Here is a 19481-nt window from a genome sequence, read left to right as displayed (position 1 = left end):
GCATTAAAAAGTACTGTTCAAATTTAACCAGTTAAAAAAAAAAGTTAAACAAAATCTCATCCTTTAGCAGAATGAAATATTGAGAGGAAACTAATTGCTATTCAGACAGATTTTAGGGACTATCAGAACAGGTGATTCAATTTGTTTAAGAAAATTAATAAAACAACTATTGCCATACCTTTGGAATTGGACAACACCCGTATTGACCAGATGCTAGTTTACAACAGGTCTGTCCTGTTTTACATTCTGACTGACCATCAGGACATTTCACACTTCCAACATTAGCAGGAACTTTTTCAAACCAGTCCATTACAGCAATTTCTCCACGGTTACATTTTCCAGATGACACATCACAGGTAGTTCCCTCAGGACAACAATGTTTTCCATCAGTACAACAAACAGCCTATAAAAATGTAAGCCTTTGAGTATACCTTCCAATTTGTAGTTTCATTACATGAATAAATAAAGATTGCTGTTCCCTGTGAGCCTAGGCTCTGTGTTGAAGACTGTACTATGACCTATAATGCTTTACTTTTTTAAATTGTGACTTTGATGGAGAGTTGGCTCATCATACCACATCTTTCTATATCTATTCTACCCTATGTTACTTCTTTCTCTTTCTTTCAATTAAAAGTGTAGCTTGTAAAACAATACTCATAATACAAAATGTTTTTAGTTTTATGTATATTCAAAAATTCATCAGTACAATAAACAGCCTGTAAAAGGCAAGGAAAAAAACCCTTTACATATGCAAAATGCAACTTGAATTTAATAAAGCAGATTCTACGACAATTACTTTTTTCCTTTTAAGTAGAACATCTTTTGTGCCTAAAGGTTATAAAAGAGGTTTTGTTTCTTATGAAAACCATTTTATTTTCATTATCAAAATTAAGAAAACTTGAAAAATTGAAGCAATTAAAATAAATAAATAAATTTTCTTAGTGTAAGAGATATAAACCAGAAATTAATAAACTGTTGAACGATTTACCATCACTTAATTAGCAGTATAATATATTGACTTATTGCCATAAGACAGATTTAAGTGACTCATCAGATCAAGTGAATTAATTTGCTTGAGAAAAGTAATACAAAATATGTTGCCATACCTTTGGAATTGGACAACAACCATATTGACCAGATGCTAGTTTACAACAGGTCTGTCCTGTTTTACATTCTGACTGACCATCAGGACATTTCACACTTCCAACATTAGCAGGAACTTTTGAAAACCAGTCTATAGCTGTCATGTCTCCACGGTTACATTTTCCAGATGACACATCACAGGTAGTTCCCTCAGGACAACAATGTTTACCATCAGTACAACAAACAGCCTGTTAAAAGAAAGAAAATAAGACAATCTTTGCATATGTAAAATGCTACCTGGATTAAATAAAGCAGATTCTACACCAATTTTCTTTTTCTTTTTGCCAAACCCCTGTTCGTCATAAAGGGGTAAAAAGAGATTGTGTTTGTTGTAAAAATACCCACTTCATTTACAATATAAAGATTAATAAAACTAAAATTTAAAGCAATCTATAAATGAATGTATCAAAAGTTAGAGATTTTAAGCGGAGATAACTGAACAGTTGAACAAATCATCATCATTTAGCATCTACTGACCACCACAGAGCACTGAGATCACCCTCAGTCTTTCTATGGTTTTATGTTACTTTTTCATTAGTTTTTTATTTTGTGTTTTGTAAACTTTTGTTTGTCTGTTTTTCTTTTTTTTGTCTTTTTTAGACATGACATTGTAAGTTTATTTTAAATTTATGATTTTCAATGTCCCTCTTATATCTTTTGTCCCTCTTTTATTTAGCAATATAAAATACTGAAGGGATACTTTTTGCCATTAAAACAGATTTAAGTGACTCATAAGATCAAGTGAATATTTATATGTACAAGGAATCACAAAAGGTATAATTGTGAAATGTGGCATGGGTATCAATTAGAAAATAAGATAAATTTCAATATGTCTTCATATCAAGCAAATAGAAATATAATATATTGATCAGAGATTTATTGGCAAGATGAAAGATTTTTTAATAATAATTGCATTAAAAAGTACTGTTCAAATTTAACCAGTTAAAAAAAAAAGTTAAACAAAATCTCATCCTTTAGCAGAATGAAATATTGAGAGGAAACTAATTGCTATTCAGACAGATTTTAGGGACTATCAGAACAGGTGATTCAATTTGTTTAAGAAAATTAATAAAACAACTATTGCCATACCTTTGGAATTGGACAACACCCGTATTGACCAGATGCTAGTTTACAACAGGTCTGTCCTGTTTTACATTCTGACTGACCATCAGGACATTTCACACTTCCAACATTAGCAGGAACTTTTTCAAACCAGTCCATTACAGCAATTTCTCCACGGTTACATTTTCCAGATGACACATCACAGGTAGTTCCCTCAGGACAACAATGTTTTCCATCAGTACAACAAACAGCCTATAAAAATGTAAGCCTTTGAGTATACCTTCCAATTTGTAGTTTCATTACATGAATAAATAAAGATTGCTGTTCCCTGTGAGCCTAGGCTCTGTGTTGAAGACTGTACTATGACCTATAATGCTTTACTTTTTTAAATTGTGACTTTGATGGAGAGTTGGCTCATCATACCACATCTTTCTATATCTATTCTACCCTATGTTACTTCTTTCTCTTTCTTTCAATTAAAAGTGTAGCTTGTAAAACAATACTCATAATACAAAATGTTTTTAGTTTTATGTATATTCAAAAATTCATCAGTACAATAAACAGCCTGTAAAAGGCAAGGAAAAAAACCCTTTACATATGCAAAATGCAACTTGAATTTAATAAAGCAGATTCTACGACAATTACTTTTTTCCTTTTAAGTAGAACATCTTTTGTGCCTAAAGGTTATAAAAGAGGTTTTGTTTCTTATGAAAACCATTTTATTTTCATTATCAAAATTAAGAAAACTTGAAAAATTGAAGCAATTAAAATAAATAAATAATTTTTTTTTAGTGTAAGAGATATAAACCAGAAATTAATAAACTGTTGAACGATTTACCATCACTTAATTAGCAGTATAATATATTGACTTATTGCCATAAGACAGATTTAAGTGACTCATCAGATCAAGTGAATTAATTTGCTTGAGAAAAGTAATACAAAATATGTAACCATACCTTTGGAATTGGACAACAACCATATTGACCAGATGCTAGTTTACAACAGGTCTGTCCTGTTTTACATTCTGACTGACCATCAGGACATTTTACACTTCCAACATTAGCAGGAACTTTTTCAAACCAGTCCATTACAGCAATTTCTCCACGGTTACATTTTCCAGATGACACATCACAGGTAGTTCCCTCAGGACAACAATGTTTACCATCAGTACAACAGACAGCCTGTAAAAATGTAAGCCATTGAGTATACCTTCCAATTTGCATTTTCATAACATGAATAAATAGAGATTGCTGTTCCCTGTGAGCCTAGGCTCTGTGGTGCAGACTATACCATGACCTAAAAGCTTTACTTTTTTAAATTGTGACTTGGATGGAGAGTTTTATGTTCTATTGTTTGTTTGTCTTTTTTTTCATTTTTAGCCATGACATTGTAAGTTTATTTTCATTTTATGAGGTTCAATGTCCTACTGATATCTTTGAACATATTTACTTTAGAAGGCAGAATATTGAGGGAATAATTATTGTCATTAAGACAGATTTTAGAGACTCATCAGATCTAGTGAATAAATTTGTTAAAAGTATGCTATTAAGTATATATAATCATACCTTTGGAATTGGACAACAACCATATTGACCAGATGCTAGTTTACAACAGGTCTGTCCTGTTTTACATTCTGACTGACCATCTGGACATTTTACACTACCAACATTAGCAGGAACTTTTTCAAACCAGTCCATTACAGCAATTTCTCCACGGTTACATTTTCCAGATGACACATCACAGGTAGTTCCCTCAGGACAACAATGTTTACCATCAGTACAACAAACAGCCTGTAAAATACAAGAAAATAAGAAAACCTGAACATATGCAAAATGCTACCTGAATTAAAAAAAATAGTATGTTCCACAAAAGACTCACCACTGACACTCAGATCAAATAGTTATAAAGTCAAACAGGTACATATTTGAAGAGCATTGAGGACCCAAAATTCCAAAAAAGTTGTGCAAAATACAGCTAAGGAAATATATGCCTGTGATAAAAAAATCCTTAGTTTTCGCAAAATTTATAGTTTTGTAGACAGGATATTTATAAAATGACCATCAAATTTGGCCAAGTAGTTTCAGAGGAATAGATTTTTGTAAAGGTACACAAACTTTGACAATGATGACAGATGATGAACGCCATGTAATGAGAAAAATCACTAGACCTTTCAGGTCAGGTGAGCCAAAAATTAGGTAATCTTTTAAATGAACCAATCTGTGGGGTTTGTGTTGCTTTTTCTTTAGTTTCTATGTTGTGTTTTGTGTTCTATTGTTTGTCTTTTTTCCATTTTAAGACGTGACATTGTAAGTTTATTTTCATTTTATGAGGTTCAATGTCCCACTGATATCTTTGAACATATTTTCTTTAGAAGGCAGAATATTGAGGGGATAATTATTGTCATTAAGACAGATTTTAGAGACTCATCAGATCTAGTGAATAAATTTGTTATAAGTATGCTATTAAGTATATGTAAACATACCTTTGGAATTGGACAACAACCATATTGACCAGATGCTAGTTTACAACAGGTCTGTCCTGTTTTACATTCTGACTGACCATCAGGACATTTCACACTTCCAATATTAGCAGGTACCTTTACAAACCAGTCTATAGCTGTCATGTCTCCCCGATTACATTTTCCAGATGAGACATCACAGGTAGTTCCCTCAGGACAACAATGTTTACCATCAGTACAACACACAGCCTGTAAAATACAAGAACATAAGAAAACTTTACATATGCAAAATGTATATGAATTGAATTAAGCAGATTTTTTCCCAATTTCATTCTTCTTTTGCCAAACAACTGTTAAATATAAAGTTGCTAAAAGAGGTAATGTTTCATGTAAATCAAAGCACTGTAATCGCTATAGGCAGTTAACCAAAAACCAAGGCATAATTATAAAAAATGTTGCTTCAATTTTTTTTAAAGATTTTTAAAAAGAACAAACATTAAACAGTCATATATTATTTATGTTCATTTAATGAATTAATCATTAAGACAAATAATTCATATTTTGTCAAAGTTTTTAAAAGCAACACATATATCAAGTATATTTTTTTCATGGTCATGAGTCTGCAGTGGTACAAGTTTGCAATGATTGCAGTTTTTCTAGTTGATAGTTAATATTAGTATTGGTTGACTGTTAGTAGTTCAAATTGACTTTAGTACGAGCTTGTAAAAGTATGAATAGACTTGATTCCCTGGAAAGAAAAATGAGATTGTGTTCAACAGTACACTAAGTTATCAAACAGGAGTGGGTATGGTGACCCTAAGGACTCTCCCTATATTTCATTTGATCAGTTCTCATACATGAATATATATGGTTTAATTTAAAGGTGGGGTCTCGACTGTTTCTAATTTCTCAATCAGGAGGGGGTGGGGTGACTGCATGGACTCCCCCTATATTTCATGTTTATTAGAGGTGGGGATCCCAATGGTTTCCAAGTTCTTCAACAGGAGGGGTAAGGTAACCACAGAGACTTCCCCTATATTTCATTTGATTTGTTATATAGTCCCATTCATACGTATATATGGTTAAGGGGTGAGGATCTCCAATTTTTAGTTCTCAAACAGGAGGGTGTACAGTGACCATAGGGACCTCCTTATAATTCATTTGATTTGTAATATTGTCCCATACATGAATATATATGGTTTAAGATTGGTGATCTCAACTGTTTCCAAATTCTCTAACCAGAAGGGGAAGAGTGGCCCCATGAACTCTCCCTATATTTCATATGATTTGTTTTATTGTCCCATACATAAATTTATCTGACCTCGTATACATTCCCAAGAATATGATTGGTTGAAAGCATTTGCGTGCAAACCATGTATACTTGATATTAGGTTAGTAGGGTGGCGGGGCTTATCTCATACACGGTTAGTAGTGGAGTTACATCCCGTCATATTCTATATTAGGTAAGAAGGGGCGGGACTTATTTCATACACGGTTAGTAATGGTGTTATGTCCCTTTATAAAAACAAAACGGTACTGAGAAAAAATCTTAAAAGTTCCAACAGACGAAGAAATTGATGATTAAGATTGAAATAAATTCATAAAACACATTTAAACCTTACAAGATTTTATTGTTGGCATCTGTATTTGTAGGATTAATGGAAGTATTTTTCTAATGCTAACAGTATTGAAGACTTGCCCATTTTGAGAATCACTAGTCTTAATTTCAAACGTTCAGATAGTTGGTAAGATAAATTCGTTACATATTGTGCTAGTGACCTAATACGCTATATATGGGGTCATCACCCCATATGGAATTTACTGACCCTATATATATTGTATTAGGTCACTAGCACACTATGTAACTACTAATATATGGTTAAGGGTTGGGGATCTCAACGGTTTCCAAGTTCTCAAATAGGAGGGATGGGGTGATACCCAGGGACTCCTACATATTTCATTTGATTTGTTATATTGTCCCCTACATGAAGATATATGGTTTAGGGGTAGGGATCTCGACAGTAACCAAGTTATCAAACAGGAGGGATGGGTGGACCCCCAGGGACTCCCCCTATATTTCATTTGATTATATATATATTGTCCCATACATGAATAAATATGGTTTGGGGTGGGGATCTCGACTGTTTCCAAGTTCTAAAACATGAGGGAGTGTGGTGACCCTGGGGACTTCCCCTATATTTCATTTGATTAAATATTTAGACATGAATGTATATGGTCAAGGGGTGGGGATTTCATCTGTTTCAAAGTTATCAAACAGGAGGAGGTAGAGTGGCCCAATGGACTATATATAATAAGATTTGCTTACATTCATGTATCATATATATAGTTGCACTATTTGTGCCCGTCCCAAGTCAGGAGCCTGTAATTAAGTGGTTGTCATTTGTTTATATGTTTCATATTTGTTTTTAGTTATTTTTTTTATATAAATAAGGCTATTAGTTTTCTAGTTTGAATGTTTTATATTGTCTTATCTGGGCCTTTTATAGCTGACTATGTGGTTTGGGCTTTGCTCATTGTTGAAGGCCATACGATGACCTATAGTGGTTAATGTCTGTGTCATTTTAGTCTCTTGTGGACAGTTGTCTCATTGGCAATCATATCACATCTATTTTTTAAATAAGAAACTTCCAGCTATTTTAACTGACCCATCAAAATTCAGAAGAAAAAAATACCTCTTGAAATTGAAGTAATATGTTTAACTCTAAAAGCATCTAACATGCATTACCAACATTTATCACTGATACAGAAAATTTATACTGTTACCAGGAACATATATATTGTTAGATAAACTGTTCCCAGCTGTCATATTGTATTGGATTTTGAAATTAAAATGTGTACAAAATATTTTCTGCTTTTTCTTTCTTTTACATATATCTTTTGGTTTTTAATTCCAGTGTTTATTTTTATTTACCATGCATAGATGTATTTTGGTCACCTGCCAGTTTTTTTTCTTAAATGATAGCCAAAACCCAGAATTACTATTATCCGCTTCCGGAATCGGATCCGATATTGTAATTGTCTTTTCTCGCGGTAGTCATTTTGTTTTCAATGTTGTTTTTGACAGATGGAGTGAGATACAATTTTACTCGGATTTACACATTATTTGTTGGTGATTTTCTGTATAAATCTAGCGGTTGAACAAATTGAACATTGCTGTCATGTATAGTAATGATGAAAATAAGTTTGATATCGTTTATTAGGGAACTTACGTATTGATGACAAACAATATTCCTACGACTTTTGCAATTTGGGAAATCTAAACTACTTGTCTTAAGAGATTTTCTGCGATTAAATATTTCATACATTTGTTCTTTAACATCTTAGCCAAAAGCTTGGGGGATAATAAAATACATAAGGATTCCTAATGTGCTCTAATTCCTATGTGCAACTCTAAAACTTTTGGGAAAATCGACAATCATTTAAGGTTTTTCTGGTCATATTTTTTGTAATCTAGAAAGATAAGTGAATTAATTTGTTAAATGAAAGTTATATGATATATGTAACCATACCTTTGGAATTGGACAACAACCATATTGACCAGATGCTAGTTTACAACAGGTCTGTCCTGTTTTACATTCTGACTGACCATCAGGACATTTCACACTTCCAACATTAGTAGGAACTTTTGAAAACCAGTCTATAGCTGTCATGTCTCCCCGATTACATTTTCCAGATGAAACATCACAGGTAGTTCCCTCAGGACAACAATGTTTACCATCAGTACAACAGACAGCCTGTTAAATGCAAGAAAATAACAAAACATGAACATATGCAAAATGCTTCCTGAATTAAAAAAAAAGTATGGTCTACATAAAACTCATCGCTGAGGCTCAGATCAAATAGTTTTAAAGTCAAACAGGTACATATTTGAAGAGCATTGAGGACCCAAAATTCCAAAAAGTTGTGCAAAATACAGCTAAGGAAATCTCTGCATTGGATAAGTAAACCCTTAGTTTTCGCAAAATTTATAGTTTTGTAGACAGGATATATATAAAAATGACCATTAAATTTGGCCATGTAGTTTCAGAATCATAGATTTTTGTAAAAGTACACAAACGATGACAACAATGACAGACAAATGACGCCATGTGATGAGAAAAACTCACTAGACCTTTTAGGTCAGGTGAGCTAAAAAATAAATTATTGTTTAAATGAATCAATCAGTGGGGTTTGTGTTGCTTTTTCTTTAGTTTCTATGTTGTGTTTTATGTTCTATTGTTTGTCTGTCTTTTTTTCATTTTTAGCCATGACATTGTAAGTTTATTTTCATTTTATGAGGTTCAATGTCCTACTGATATCTTTGAACATATTTACTTTAGAAGGCAGAATATTGAGGGAATAATTATTGTCATTAAGACAGATTTTAGAGACTCATCAGATCTAGTGAATAAATTTGTTAAAAGTATGCTATTAAGTATATATAATCATACCTTTGGAATTGGACAACAACCATATTGACCAGATGCTAGTTTACAACAGGTCTGTCCTGTTTTACATTCTGACTGACCATCAGGACATTTCACACTTCCAACATAAGCAGGAACTTTTTCAAACCAGTCCATTACAGCAATTTCTCCACGGTTACATTTTCCAGATGAAACATCACAGGTAGTTCCCTCAGGACAACAATGTTTACCATCAGTACAACACACAGCCTGTAAAATACAAGAACATAAGAAAACTTTACATATGCAAAATGTATATGAATTGAATTAAGCAGATTTTTTCCCAATTTCATTCTTCTTTTGCCAAACAACTGTTAAATATAAAGTTGCTAAAAGAGGTAATGTTTCATGTAAATCAAAGCACTGTAATCGCTATAGGCAGTTAACCAAAAACCAAGGCATAATTATAAAAACTGTGGCAATGTTGCTTCAATTTTTTTTTAAAGATTTTTAAAAAGAACAAACATTAAACAGTCATATATTATTTATGTTCATTAAATGAATTAATCATTAAGACAAATAATTCATATTTTGTCAAAGTTTTTAAAAGCAACACATATATCAAGTATATTTTTTTCATGGTCATGAGTCTACAGTGGTACAAGTTTGCAATGATTGCAGTTTTTCTAGTTGATAGTTAATATTAGTATTGGTTGACTGTTAGTAGTTCAAATTGACTTTAGTACGAGCTTGTAAAAGTATGAATAGACTTGATTCCCTGGAAAGAAAAATGAGATTGTGTTCAACAGTACACTAAGTTATCAAACAGGAGTGGGTATGGTGACCCTAAGGACTCTCCCTATATTTCATTTGATCAGTTCTCATACATGAATATATATGGTTTAATTTAAAGGTGGGGTCTCGACTGTTTCTAATTTCTCAATCAGGAGGGGGTGGGGTGACTGCATGGACGCCCTATATTTCATGTTTATTAGAGGTGGGGATCCCAACGGTTTCCAAGTTCTTTAACAGGAGGGGTAAGGTAACCACAGAGACTTCCCCTATATTTCATTTGATTTGTTATATAGTCCCATACATAAGTATATATGGTTAAGGGGTGAGGATCTCCAATTTTTAGTTCTCAAACAGGAGGGTGTACAGTGACCATAGGGACCCCCTTATAATTCATTTGATTTGTAATATTGTCCCATACATGAATATATATGGTTTAAGATTGGTGATCTCAACTGTTTACAAATTCTCTAACCAGAAGGGGAAGAGTGGCCCCATGAACTCCCCCTATATTTCATATGATTTGTTTTATTGTCCCATACATAAATTTATCTTACCTCCTATACATTCCCAGGAATATGATTGGTTGAAAGCATCTGCGTGCAAACCGTGTATATTTGATATTAGGTTAGTAGGGTGGCGGGGCTTATCTCATACACGGTTAGTAGTGGAGTTACATCCCGTCATATTCCATATTAGGTAAGAAGGGGCGGGACTTATTTCATACACGGTTAGTAATGGTGTTATGTCCCTTTATAAAAACAAAACGGTACTGAGAAAAAATCTTAAAAGTTCCAACAGACGAAGAAATTGATGATTAAGATTGAAATAAATTCATAAAACACATTTAAACCTTACAAGATTTTATTGTTGGCATCTGTATTTGTAGGATTAATGGAAGTATTTTTCTAATGCTAACAGTATTGAAGACTTGCCCATTTTGAGAATCACTAGTCTTAATTTCAAACGTTCAGATAGTTGGTAAGATAAATTCGTTACATATTGTGCTAGTGACCTAATACGCTATATATGGGGTCATCACCCCATATGGAATTTACTGACCCTATATATATTGTATTAGGTCACTAGCACACTATGTAACTACTAATATATGGTTAAGGGTTGGGGATCTCAACGGTTTCCAAGTTCTCAAATAGGAGGGATGGGGTGATACCCAGGGACTCCTACATATTTCATTTGATTTGTTATATTGTCCCCTACATGAAGATATATGGTTAGGGGTAGGGATCTCGACCGTAACCAAGTTATCAAACAGGAGGGATGGGTGGACCCCCAGGGACTCCCCCTATATTTCATTTGATTATATATATATTGTCCCATACATGAATAAATATGGTTTGGGGTGGGGATCTCGACTGTTTCCAAGTTCTAAAACATGAGGGAGTGTGGTGACCCTGGGGACTTCCCCTATATTTCATTTGATTAAATATTTAGACATGAATGTATATGGTCAAGGGGTGGGGATTTCATCTGTTTCAAAGTTATCAAACAGGAGGAGGTAGAGTGGCCCAATGGACTATATATAATAAGATTTGCTTACATTCATGTATCATATATATAGTTGCACTATTTGTGCCCGTCCCAAGTCAGGAGCCTGTAATTAAGTGGTTGTCATTTGTTTATATGTTTCATATTTGTTTTTAGTTATTTTTTTTATATAAATAAGGCTATTAGTTTTCTAGTTTGAATGTTTTATATTGTCTTATCTGGGCCTTTTATAGCTGAATATGTGGTTTGGGCTTTGCTCATTGTTGAAGGCCATACGATGACCTATAGTGGTTAATATCTGTGTCATTTTAGTCTCTTGTGGACAGTTGTCTCATTGGCAATCATATCACATCTATTTTTTAAATATAAACTTCCAGCTATTTTAACTGACCCATTAAAATTCAGAAGAAAAAAATACCCCTTGAAATTGCAGTAATATGTTTAACTTTAAAAGCATCTAACATGCATTACCAACATTTATCACTGATACAGAAAATTTATACTGTTACCAGGAACATATATATTGTTAGATAAACTGTTCCCAGCTGTCATATTGTATTGGAATTTGAAATTAAAATGTGTACAAAATATTTTCTGCTTTTTCTTTCTTTTACATATATCTTTTGGTTTTTAATTCCAGTGTTTATTTTTATTTACCATGCATAGATGTATTTTGGTCACCTGCCAGTTTTTTTTTTTAAATGATAGCCAAAACCCGGAATTACTATTATCCGCTTCCGGAATCGGATCCGATATTGTAATTGTCTTGTCTCGCGGTAGTCATTTTGTTTTCAATGTTGTTTTTGACAGATTGAGTGAGATACGATTTTACTCGGATTTACACATTATTTGTCGGCGATTTTCTGTATAAATCTAGCGGTTGAACAAATTGAACATCGCTGTCATGTATAGTAATGATGAAAATAAGTTTGATATCGTTTATTAGGGAACTTACGTATTGATGACAAACAATATTCCTACGACTTTTGTAATTTGGGAAATCTAAACTACTTGTCTTAAGAGATTTTCGGCGATTAAATATTTCATACATTTGTTCTTTAACATCTTAGCAAAAAGCTTGGGGGATAATAAAATACATAAGGATTCCTAATGTGCTCTAATTCCTATGTGTAACTCAAAAACTTTTGGGAAAATCGACAATCATTTAAGGTTTTTCTGGTCATATTTTTTGTAATCTAGAATGATAAGTATGAAAAAAAATGTCCAATAAGTTATAAATAACATAATATCCAGCTAGATAATAACAATGGCACGTATTTCAGCATTTATTAGGTAGAACACAAATCCAGGGTGCTCGCATAAGGCAGTTTGCCATTAAGACAGAATTAATTAACTCTTCAAATCAAGTAAATTAATTTGTTAAACGAAAGATATATGATATATGTAACCATACCTTTGGAATTGGACAACAACCATATTGACCAGATGCTAGTTTACAACAGGTCTGTCCTGTTTTACATTCTGATTGACCATCAGGACATTTCACACTTCCAACATTAGCAGGAACCTTTACAAACCAGTCTATAGCTGTCATGTCTCCCCTATTACATTTTCCAGAGGACACATCACAGGTAGTTCCCTCAGGACAACAATGTTTACCATCAGTACAACAAACAGCCTGTTAAATGTAAGAAAATAAGAAAACCTGAACATATGCAAAATAATACCTGAATTAAAAAAAAAGTATGGTCTACATAAGACTCATCGCTGAGGCTCAGATCAAATAGTCTTAAAGTCAAACAGGTACATATTTGAAGAGCATTTAGGACCCAAAATTCCAAAAAATTGTGCAAAATACAGCTATTGAAGTCTATGCATTGGATAAGTAAACCCTTAGTTTTCGCAAAATTTATAGTTTTGTAGACAGGATATATATAAAAATGACCATTAAATTTGGCCATGTAGTTTCAGAATCATAGATTTTTGTAAAAGTACACAAACGATGACAACAATGACAGACAAATGACGCCATGTAATGAGAAAAACTCACTAGACCTTTTAGGTCAGGTGAGCTAAAAAATAAATTATTGTTTAAATGAATCAATCAGTGGGGTTTGTGTTGCTTTTTCTTTAGTTTCTATGTTGTGTTTTATGTTCTATTGTTTGTCTGTCTTTTTTCATTTTTAGCCGTGACAATGTAAGTTTATTTTCATTTTATGAGGTTCAATGTCCTACTGATATCTTTGAACATATTTACTTTAGAAGGCAAAATATTGAGGGCATAATTATTGTCATTCAGACAGATTTTAGAGACTCATCAGATCTAGTGAATAAATTTGTTAAAAGTATGCTATTAAGTATATATAATCATACCTTTGGAATTGGACAACAACCATATTGACCAGATGCTAGTTTACAACAGGTCTGTCCTGTTTTACATTCTGACTGACCATCAGGACATTTCACACTTCTAACATTGGCAGGAACTTTTGCAAACCAGTCCAATACAGCAATTTCTCCACGGTTACATTTTCCAGAAGACACATCACAGGTAGTTCCCTCAGGACAACAATGTTTACCATCAGTACAACAGACAGCCTGTAAATTGTAAGCCTATTATCAAACGTTCAAAATTTGCAATTTTTTTTTTTTATCAAATACAGCTTATTCGATTTGTATATTCAGTGTATTTTTTCATATACAGCCTTTTGCATTCCAGGCATATTAAAATAAATGGAACCATCTTTATGTCATCCCCAAAACAGCCATGTATGGTATGAAAAGTTTTATACAAAATGACCAGTCACACATTGACTTATTTACTAAATTTTGTCAGGTCAAAAATCAGGACCACCATAATTTCAGTCAATTGGTCATCTTTCAAAAGAATATAAGGGGAGACAGATTTATTTAGGGAATGGTCATAGACACACTTGTCCTTAAGACAAGTCAAAACAACAGGTATGTTATTGTCTATAGGATCGCAGCAGTTTTTAAACATTGCATGTAGGTCTGGTCTTCCATAAATATAGTAAATTTGTTTGGCACTTCATTTATTTACTTCAATTTTGTAAAAGAGAAAACTGACAACATGTATACTTGATATTGTATCCAAGGAACAACATGCAAATTGTATTTGGACCTCAGCATCTTTTGGACTTATCATTATTTAATGTAATCCTACCTTAGGTAAAGGACAGCAGCCATACTGACCAGATGCTTGTTTACAACATGTCTGACCTGTTTTACATTCTGACTGACCATCAGGACATATAACATTACCATATGTTGTCATGTCTTTCTTGACTAACAGATGTGGAGGAAGGGTTTTAAGCCAATTTATTCGTTGCCCTCTTTTACCAACACATTGTTGCTGTATGACATCACAAATATAACCTTGTGGACAGCAGTGGACATGGTCACTACAGCACTTAGCCTAATATAAACAGACATTAAAAATATAACCTTGTGGACAGCAGTGGACATGGTCACTACAGCACTTAGCCTAATATAAACAGACATTGAAAATATAACCTTGTGGACAGCAGTGGACATGGTCACTACAGCACTTAGCCTAATATAAACAGACATCACAAAATATAACCTTGTGGACAGCAGTGGACATGGTCACTACAGCACTTAGCCTAATATAAACAGACATCACAAAATATAACCTTGTGGACAGCAGTGGACATGGTCACTACAGCACTTAGCCTAATATAAACAGACATCACAAAATATAACCTTGTGGACAGCAATGGACATGGTCACTACAGCAGTTAGCCTAATATAAACAGACATCACAAATATAACCTTGAGGGCAGCAGTGGGCGTGGCCAATACAGCACTTAGCTTTATTTAAACAGACATCACAAAGTTAACCCTGTGGGCAGCAGTTGGTCACTAAAGCACTTACACAATAAACACACCTCAACTGTTATAGCAGGCTATAGTCACATCAAGTCCAGTCAAATACACATCATTTGTGCATGCATTCTGACAAGGATTTGAAAACACCCTTTCTATCCATTTTTCGGCCAATTAAATGTTTTTTTCCAAATTTTAGAGCCTGTCTAACATTATTACAACTCCAGACAATCCATTTGAGTCTTTGAGACAAAAATTTCAATAGAGTGCTTAAGGATTATAACTAGGGAAGAACTGACACTGGATCTGTATTTGAATTAGATTGGATTTGCAATTTCAAACATGCTGCCAAAAACACTAATAGGGTTTCTGAACTTCCAAGTAGATTTCATCACCTTGGTTATCTATGGTCTAATGAGATCCTACACATGATTATGCATTTTCATACTTTTACCAAGTATATCCTTTTTGTCATATTTTTGCTTCTTTTTTATTTTGGATTGCTGTCTCCTTAACATGGCCTGCTGCTTTCAATTCATGCATACAAAAGTAGAGAAAGATAGATCTTAGGACAAGATAACAATTGGTTAATATAATTTATATTTTCAAATGTTGTAATTTTACAAACAGAAGAAATAGTGAGTGAAGTTATACAATAAAAGTGAATGTAAATTTAACAAATAACCATACCTCTGCCCTGTAATATATATTGTTTTATTTACTTATAATTCATGTATGAAATTAATACTTACATCTGGTATTGGGCAGCATCCATACATCCCACCATCTAGTGGGCAACAGGTTTGGCCATCAGAACATTCTGATCTACCATCTGGACACATCACAGACTTCATTTTCAGTGCTTCAACTTTTTTAAACAAATCCATTCCACTCTTACATTTCCCAATGGACAAGTCACATGTGTCTCCTTCTGGACAGCAATGTATTTTGTCAGAGCAGCAAACAGCATTTGGCAATGGACAGCAAGCATATTCTCCATTTGTCTTGTTACAGCAAGATTGGCCAGTCTGACATGCTGATTTTCCATCAGGACACATAACATTACCAATCTAATGACAGAAGTTAATATGGTTTTCATCATTAAAAATGATTTGTGTGGTTCATGTAAGTACAAAGTATATATATTTGCCATCCTTTATTGACAAGCCTCATAGACAAAATATTGACTACATATCTAATTTATTAAAGACAATTTTATTTCTTTTCGCAGTTTTGATATTTTTGTTATTTCATCACACTGGGTGCAACAGAAATATCTTTTATTCTGTAAATTAGAAGGCACATGGTGACCAGAACCTGCACATAGTTGCATCTTCTACAAGAGTGTTTAACAAGTTTGACTCACTATCCAGGCCTTACATCTAGGAAAGCCCATTCAAAATTGTCATTGTGTTCTTCAAACAGGTAGGTTTAAATTTAAAAGAAGCAAAAATGGAGTGTGTTTCAAAGACCAAATGGTAAAGATTCAACCCACCAACAATAAGTCATAGAAAGACTAAAACATGATTAAGTGTGATACAAAACCAGTGGAAAAATAGGATAGAACTGAACTGCATAAGAAAGTTTCGATCCATCAATCTTCCTTGTGTGGCATATATCCCGTCACATATGGTAAAATACAGATAAAATTGATAATGGATACAGTACTAAGCAAAAGATAAAATTATTTAAATCACATATATATTTTTAAGTTTTACTTGCAGTGGAGACCAATTGAAATTTACTTGAAACAGCAGAAAAGTCTATATAAAAGTCATTTGAACATGCTTTCCAGCAGTAGAAAATAATTGAAAATCAGTTGCGATAAAAGTAATTGGAGCTTGCCTAAACACTTAAAACTTTACATTTCCAACAGGCATAATTTAACGGATATCATGTGGTACCACTCACTAACAAAATGAAACAAATGAACAATCAATCATTTAGTTTAATTAAACTGGAAAATTAATCACTGTAAATAGGAAAGTCTGACTGATCCCAGACACCATCCAAGTATATCCTGTGAGGATGTAATGCAAAAATTATAGAATTTTATAAAAAGTTACTTTATTACATACTTATATCAACAGCAAAAGATTTTTTGGGGATTTGTCAACTAGCCTAGAACCTGTATCAAACCATATAGAATGATAACAGATATTAAACTAAACTATAACACTACAAAGTGCACAGGATAATGTGTATTGTGTAACTGGTAAGAAAATGTCTAATGCATGCATATCACTGACAAAATATAGACATATTGTTTTATGAAGAACAGTGCTATGCAACATAAAAGGAGAACCTGCCAACCTTCATAACAGAAGTTGAAACTGAAGTTGATTTTGTTGGTATTTTTGTTTGTGTTCCATTCTGACATTCTGGTGTTGCTGAGGAATTACAAGTGTAACCATATGGACAACATGTTATTTTATCTGGACAACAGATGGCTTCAGAGAGCTCACAACAGAAGTGACCAGACAAACCATCACAACAAGTCTGACCACCTGGACATTCACCACCACTACAATTACCTGTCAAATTATTGGACTCAAACTGAAATATAAATATTGGACTCAAACTGAAATATAAATATTGGACTCAAACTGAAATATAAACATTGGACTCAAACTGAAATATAAATATTGGACTCAAACTGAAATATTTACCTTCACAGATAAATTTGAATTCATTGTGATCATCTTAGCAAAAAAACTATCCTTTCAGCCTTTTAAATTGATGAACACTAAATTTGCCACTAGACATGCTAGTGCAGCAGAAACTGCTTAACCTGAAGAGGCACCCAAGATAAACCTTATTTTTCTTTTTGATCATGCATATGGTATGATTTGGCATCATCTATCAGGTGTAGGCAAACATTAATAGTCAATGCTGAATACAGGGTAAAGGTTTTCTATCTTTATAATGTAGGTTTAAAAAAAGTTTCAGTATGTTTTTTTTCATACAACAATCAGAATTGCTTAATAAAATCATTATTCACAAAATGGAAATATCATTTTTTTATGTTTACTTTAATTTGATTATAATGTATTGATGATTCATTCTATTTGCAATTTGGAAAACATATTTTAGATAATATTCTGGTGGTTTAGTCAACTTTGACATGTATGATGTCATAAATATAAAATTATCACAGAGTAATGCCTGATAAAAAAAAAGTATATTGTTTTTCACAATTACAACAGTGTTTAATAAACATTGAAGAAACTTAATTATTTCCTATTTTGTCTGATGTATATTACTGCCATACCTCAAACTTATTGATCTTATTATAATACATACCTTTTGAGACAAAACTCTGGTAGCATCAGTCTTTGCACTGATCTCATTTACAATAATACTAGGTTTGTTTGCTAATGCCACTTTAGTAATGACCTGCAAGGAATAGGAAGTATAAAGCTATAGACATGTACCCTATTATTATATTACTGAATATGCAAGACCCTCATTGATAGTCAAGGTTGTTAAAACAACCCCCTAAAATCTGAGTATATATAAAAGACATTTCATCATACAATATTTATATAATGAAATTAACAGTTCCAATCATACCGGATGGCAATTTCAACAATCAATGTCACTTCAGTGAGGCTAGAGGTCAAAATATTTAAATAAAACAAAAAATATTACAAATATTCAACATGTTGAATAGCTAATGAAACCAAACTAGAGGCTCTAAAGAGCCTGTGTCGCTCACCTTGGTCTATGTGAATATTAAACAAAGGAAGCAGATTGAAAATTGACTACAAAGGTCAATAACTCCTAAAGGGGTCAATTGACCATTTCGTTCATGTTGACTTATTTGTAGATCTTACTTTGCTGAAAATTATTGCTGTTTATAGTTTACCTGTATCTATAATAATATTCAATATAATAACCAAAAACAGCAAAATGTCCTTAAAATTACCAATTCAGGGGCCACAACCCCAAAACAGGTTGTCCAATTCATCTGAAAATTTCAGGGCAGATAGATCTTGACCTGATTAACAATTTTACTTCATGTCAGATTTTCTCTAAATTATTTGGTTTTTGAGTTATAAGCCAAAAACTGCATTTTACCCCTATGTTCTATTTTTAGCCGTGGCGGCCATCTTGGTTTGATGGCCAGGTCACCGGACACATTTTTTAAACAAGAAACCCCAAAGATGATTGTGGCCAAGTTTGGATCAATTTGGCACAGCAGTTTCAGAGAAGAAGATTTTAGTAAAAGATATATAAAATTTACGAAAAATGGTTAAAAATTGACTTTAAAGGGCAATAAC

The 19481-nt window shown here is 33.0% G+C and overlaps 1 protein-coding gene across 1 annotated transcript in view; it reads right to left on the bottom strand.

Annotated features, from left to right (window-relative positions):
- LOC134706376 (uncharacterized) overlaps positions 1-19481 on the bottom strand; it is a 47432-nt gene that overhangs the window by 22428 nt on the left and 5523 nt on the right. The window contains exons 4-17 of the mRNA XM_063565266.1: positions 18502-18594; positions 17512-17754; positions 15951-16268; positions 14516-14767; positions 13705-13929; positions 12785-13009; positions 9115-9339; positions 8194-8418; positions 4688-4912; positions 3771-3995; positions 3162-3386; positions 2233-2457; positions 1107-1331; positions 179-403 (exon numbers count right to left, since the gene is read on the bottom strand). Coding sequence (XP_063421336.1) covers positions 179-403; positions 1107-1331; positions 2233-2457; positions 3162-3386; positions 3771-3995; positions 4688-4912; positions 8194-8418; positions 9115-9339; positions 12785-13009; positions 13705-13929; positions 14516-14767; positions 15951-16268; positions 17512-17754; positions 18502-18594 — 3156 coding nt within the window. The remainder of the gene's footprint in view (positions 1-178; positions 404-1106; positions 1332-2232; positions 2458-3161; positions 3387-3770; positions 3996-4687; positions 4913-8193; positions 8419-9114; positions 9340-12784; positions 13010-13704; positions 13930-14515; positions 14768-15950; positions 16269-17511; positions 17755-18501; positions 18595-19481) is intronic.

The sequence above is a fragment of the Mytilus trossulus genome, chromosome 2 (genome assembly GCF_036588685.1).
Source record: "Mytilus trossulus isolate FHL-02 chromosome 2, PNRI_Mtr1.1.1.hap1, whole genome shotgun sequence".
NCBI classification, from domain to species: Eukaryota; Metazoa; Mollusca; class Bivalvia; order Mytilida; family Mytilidae; genus Mytilus; species Mytilus trossulus.
Note: the sequence above shows the minus strand (reverse complement) of the source record. Positions and strands in the feature narration are given on the sequence as shown.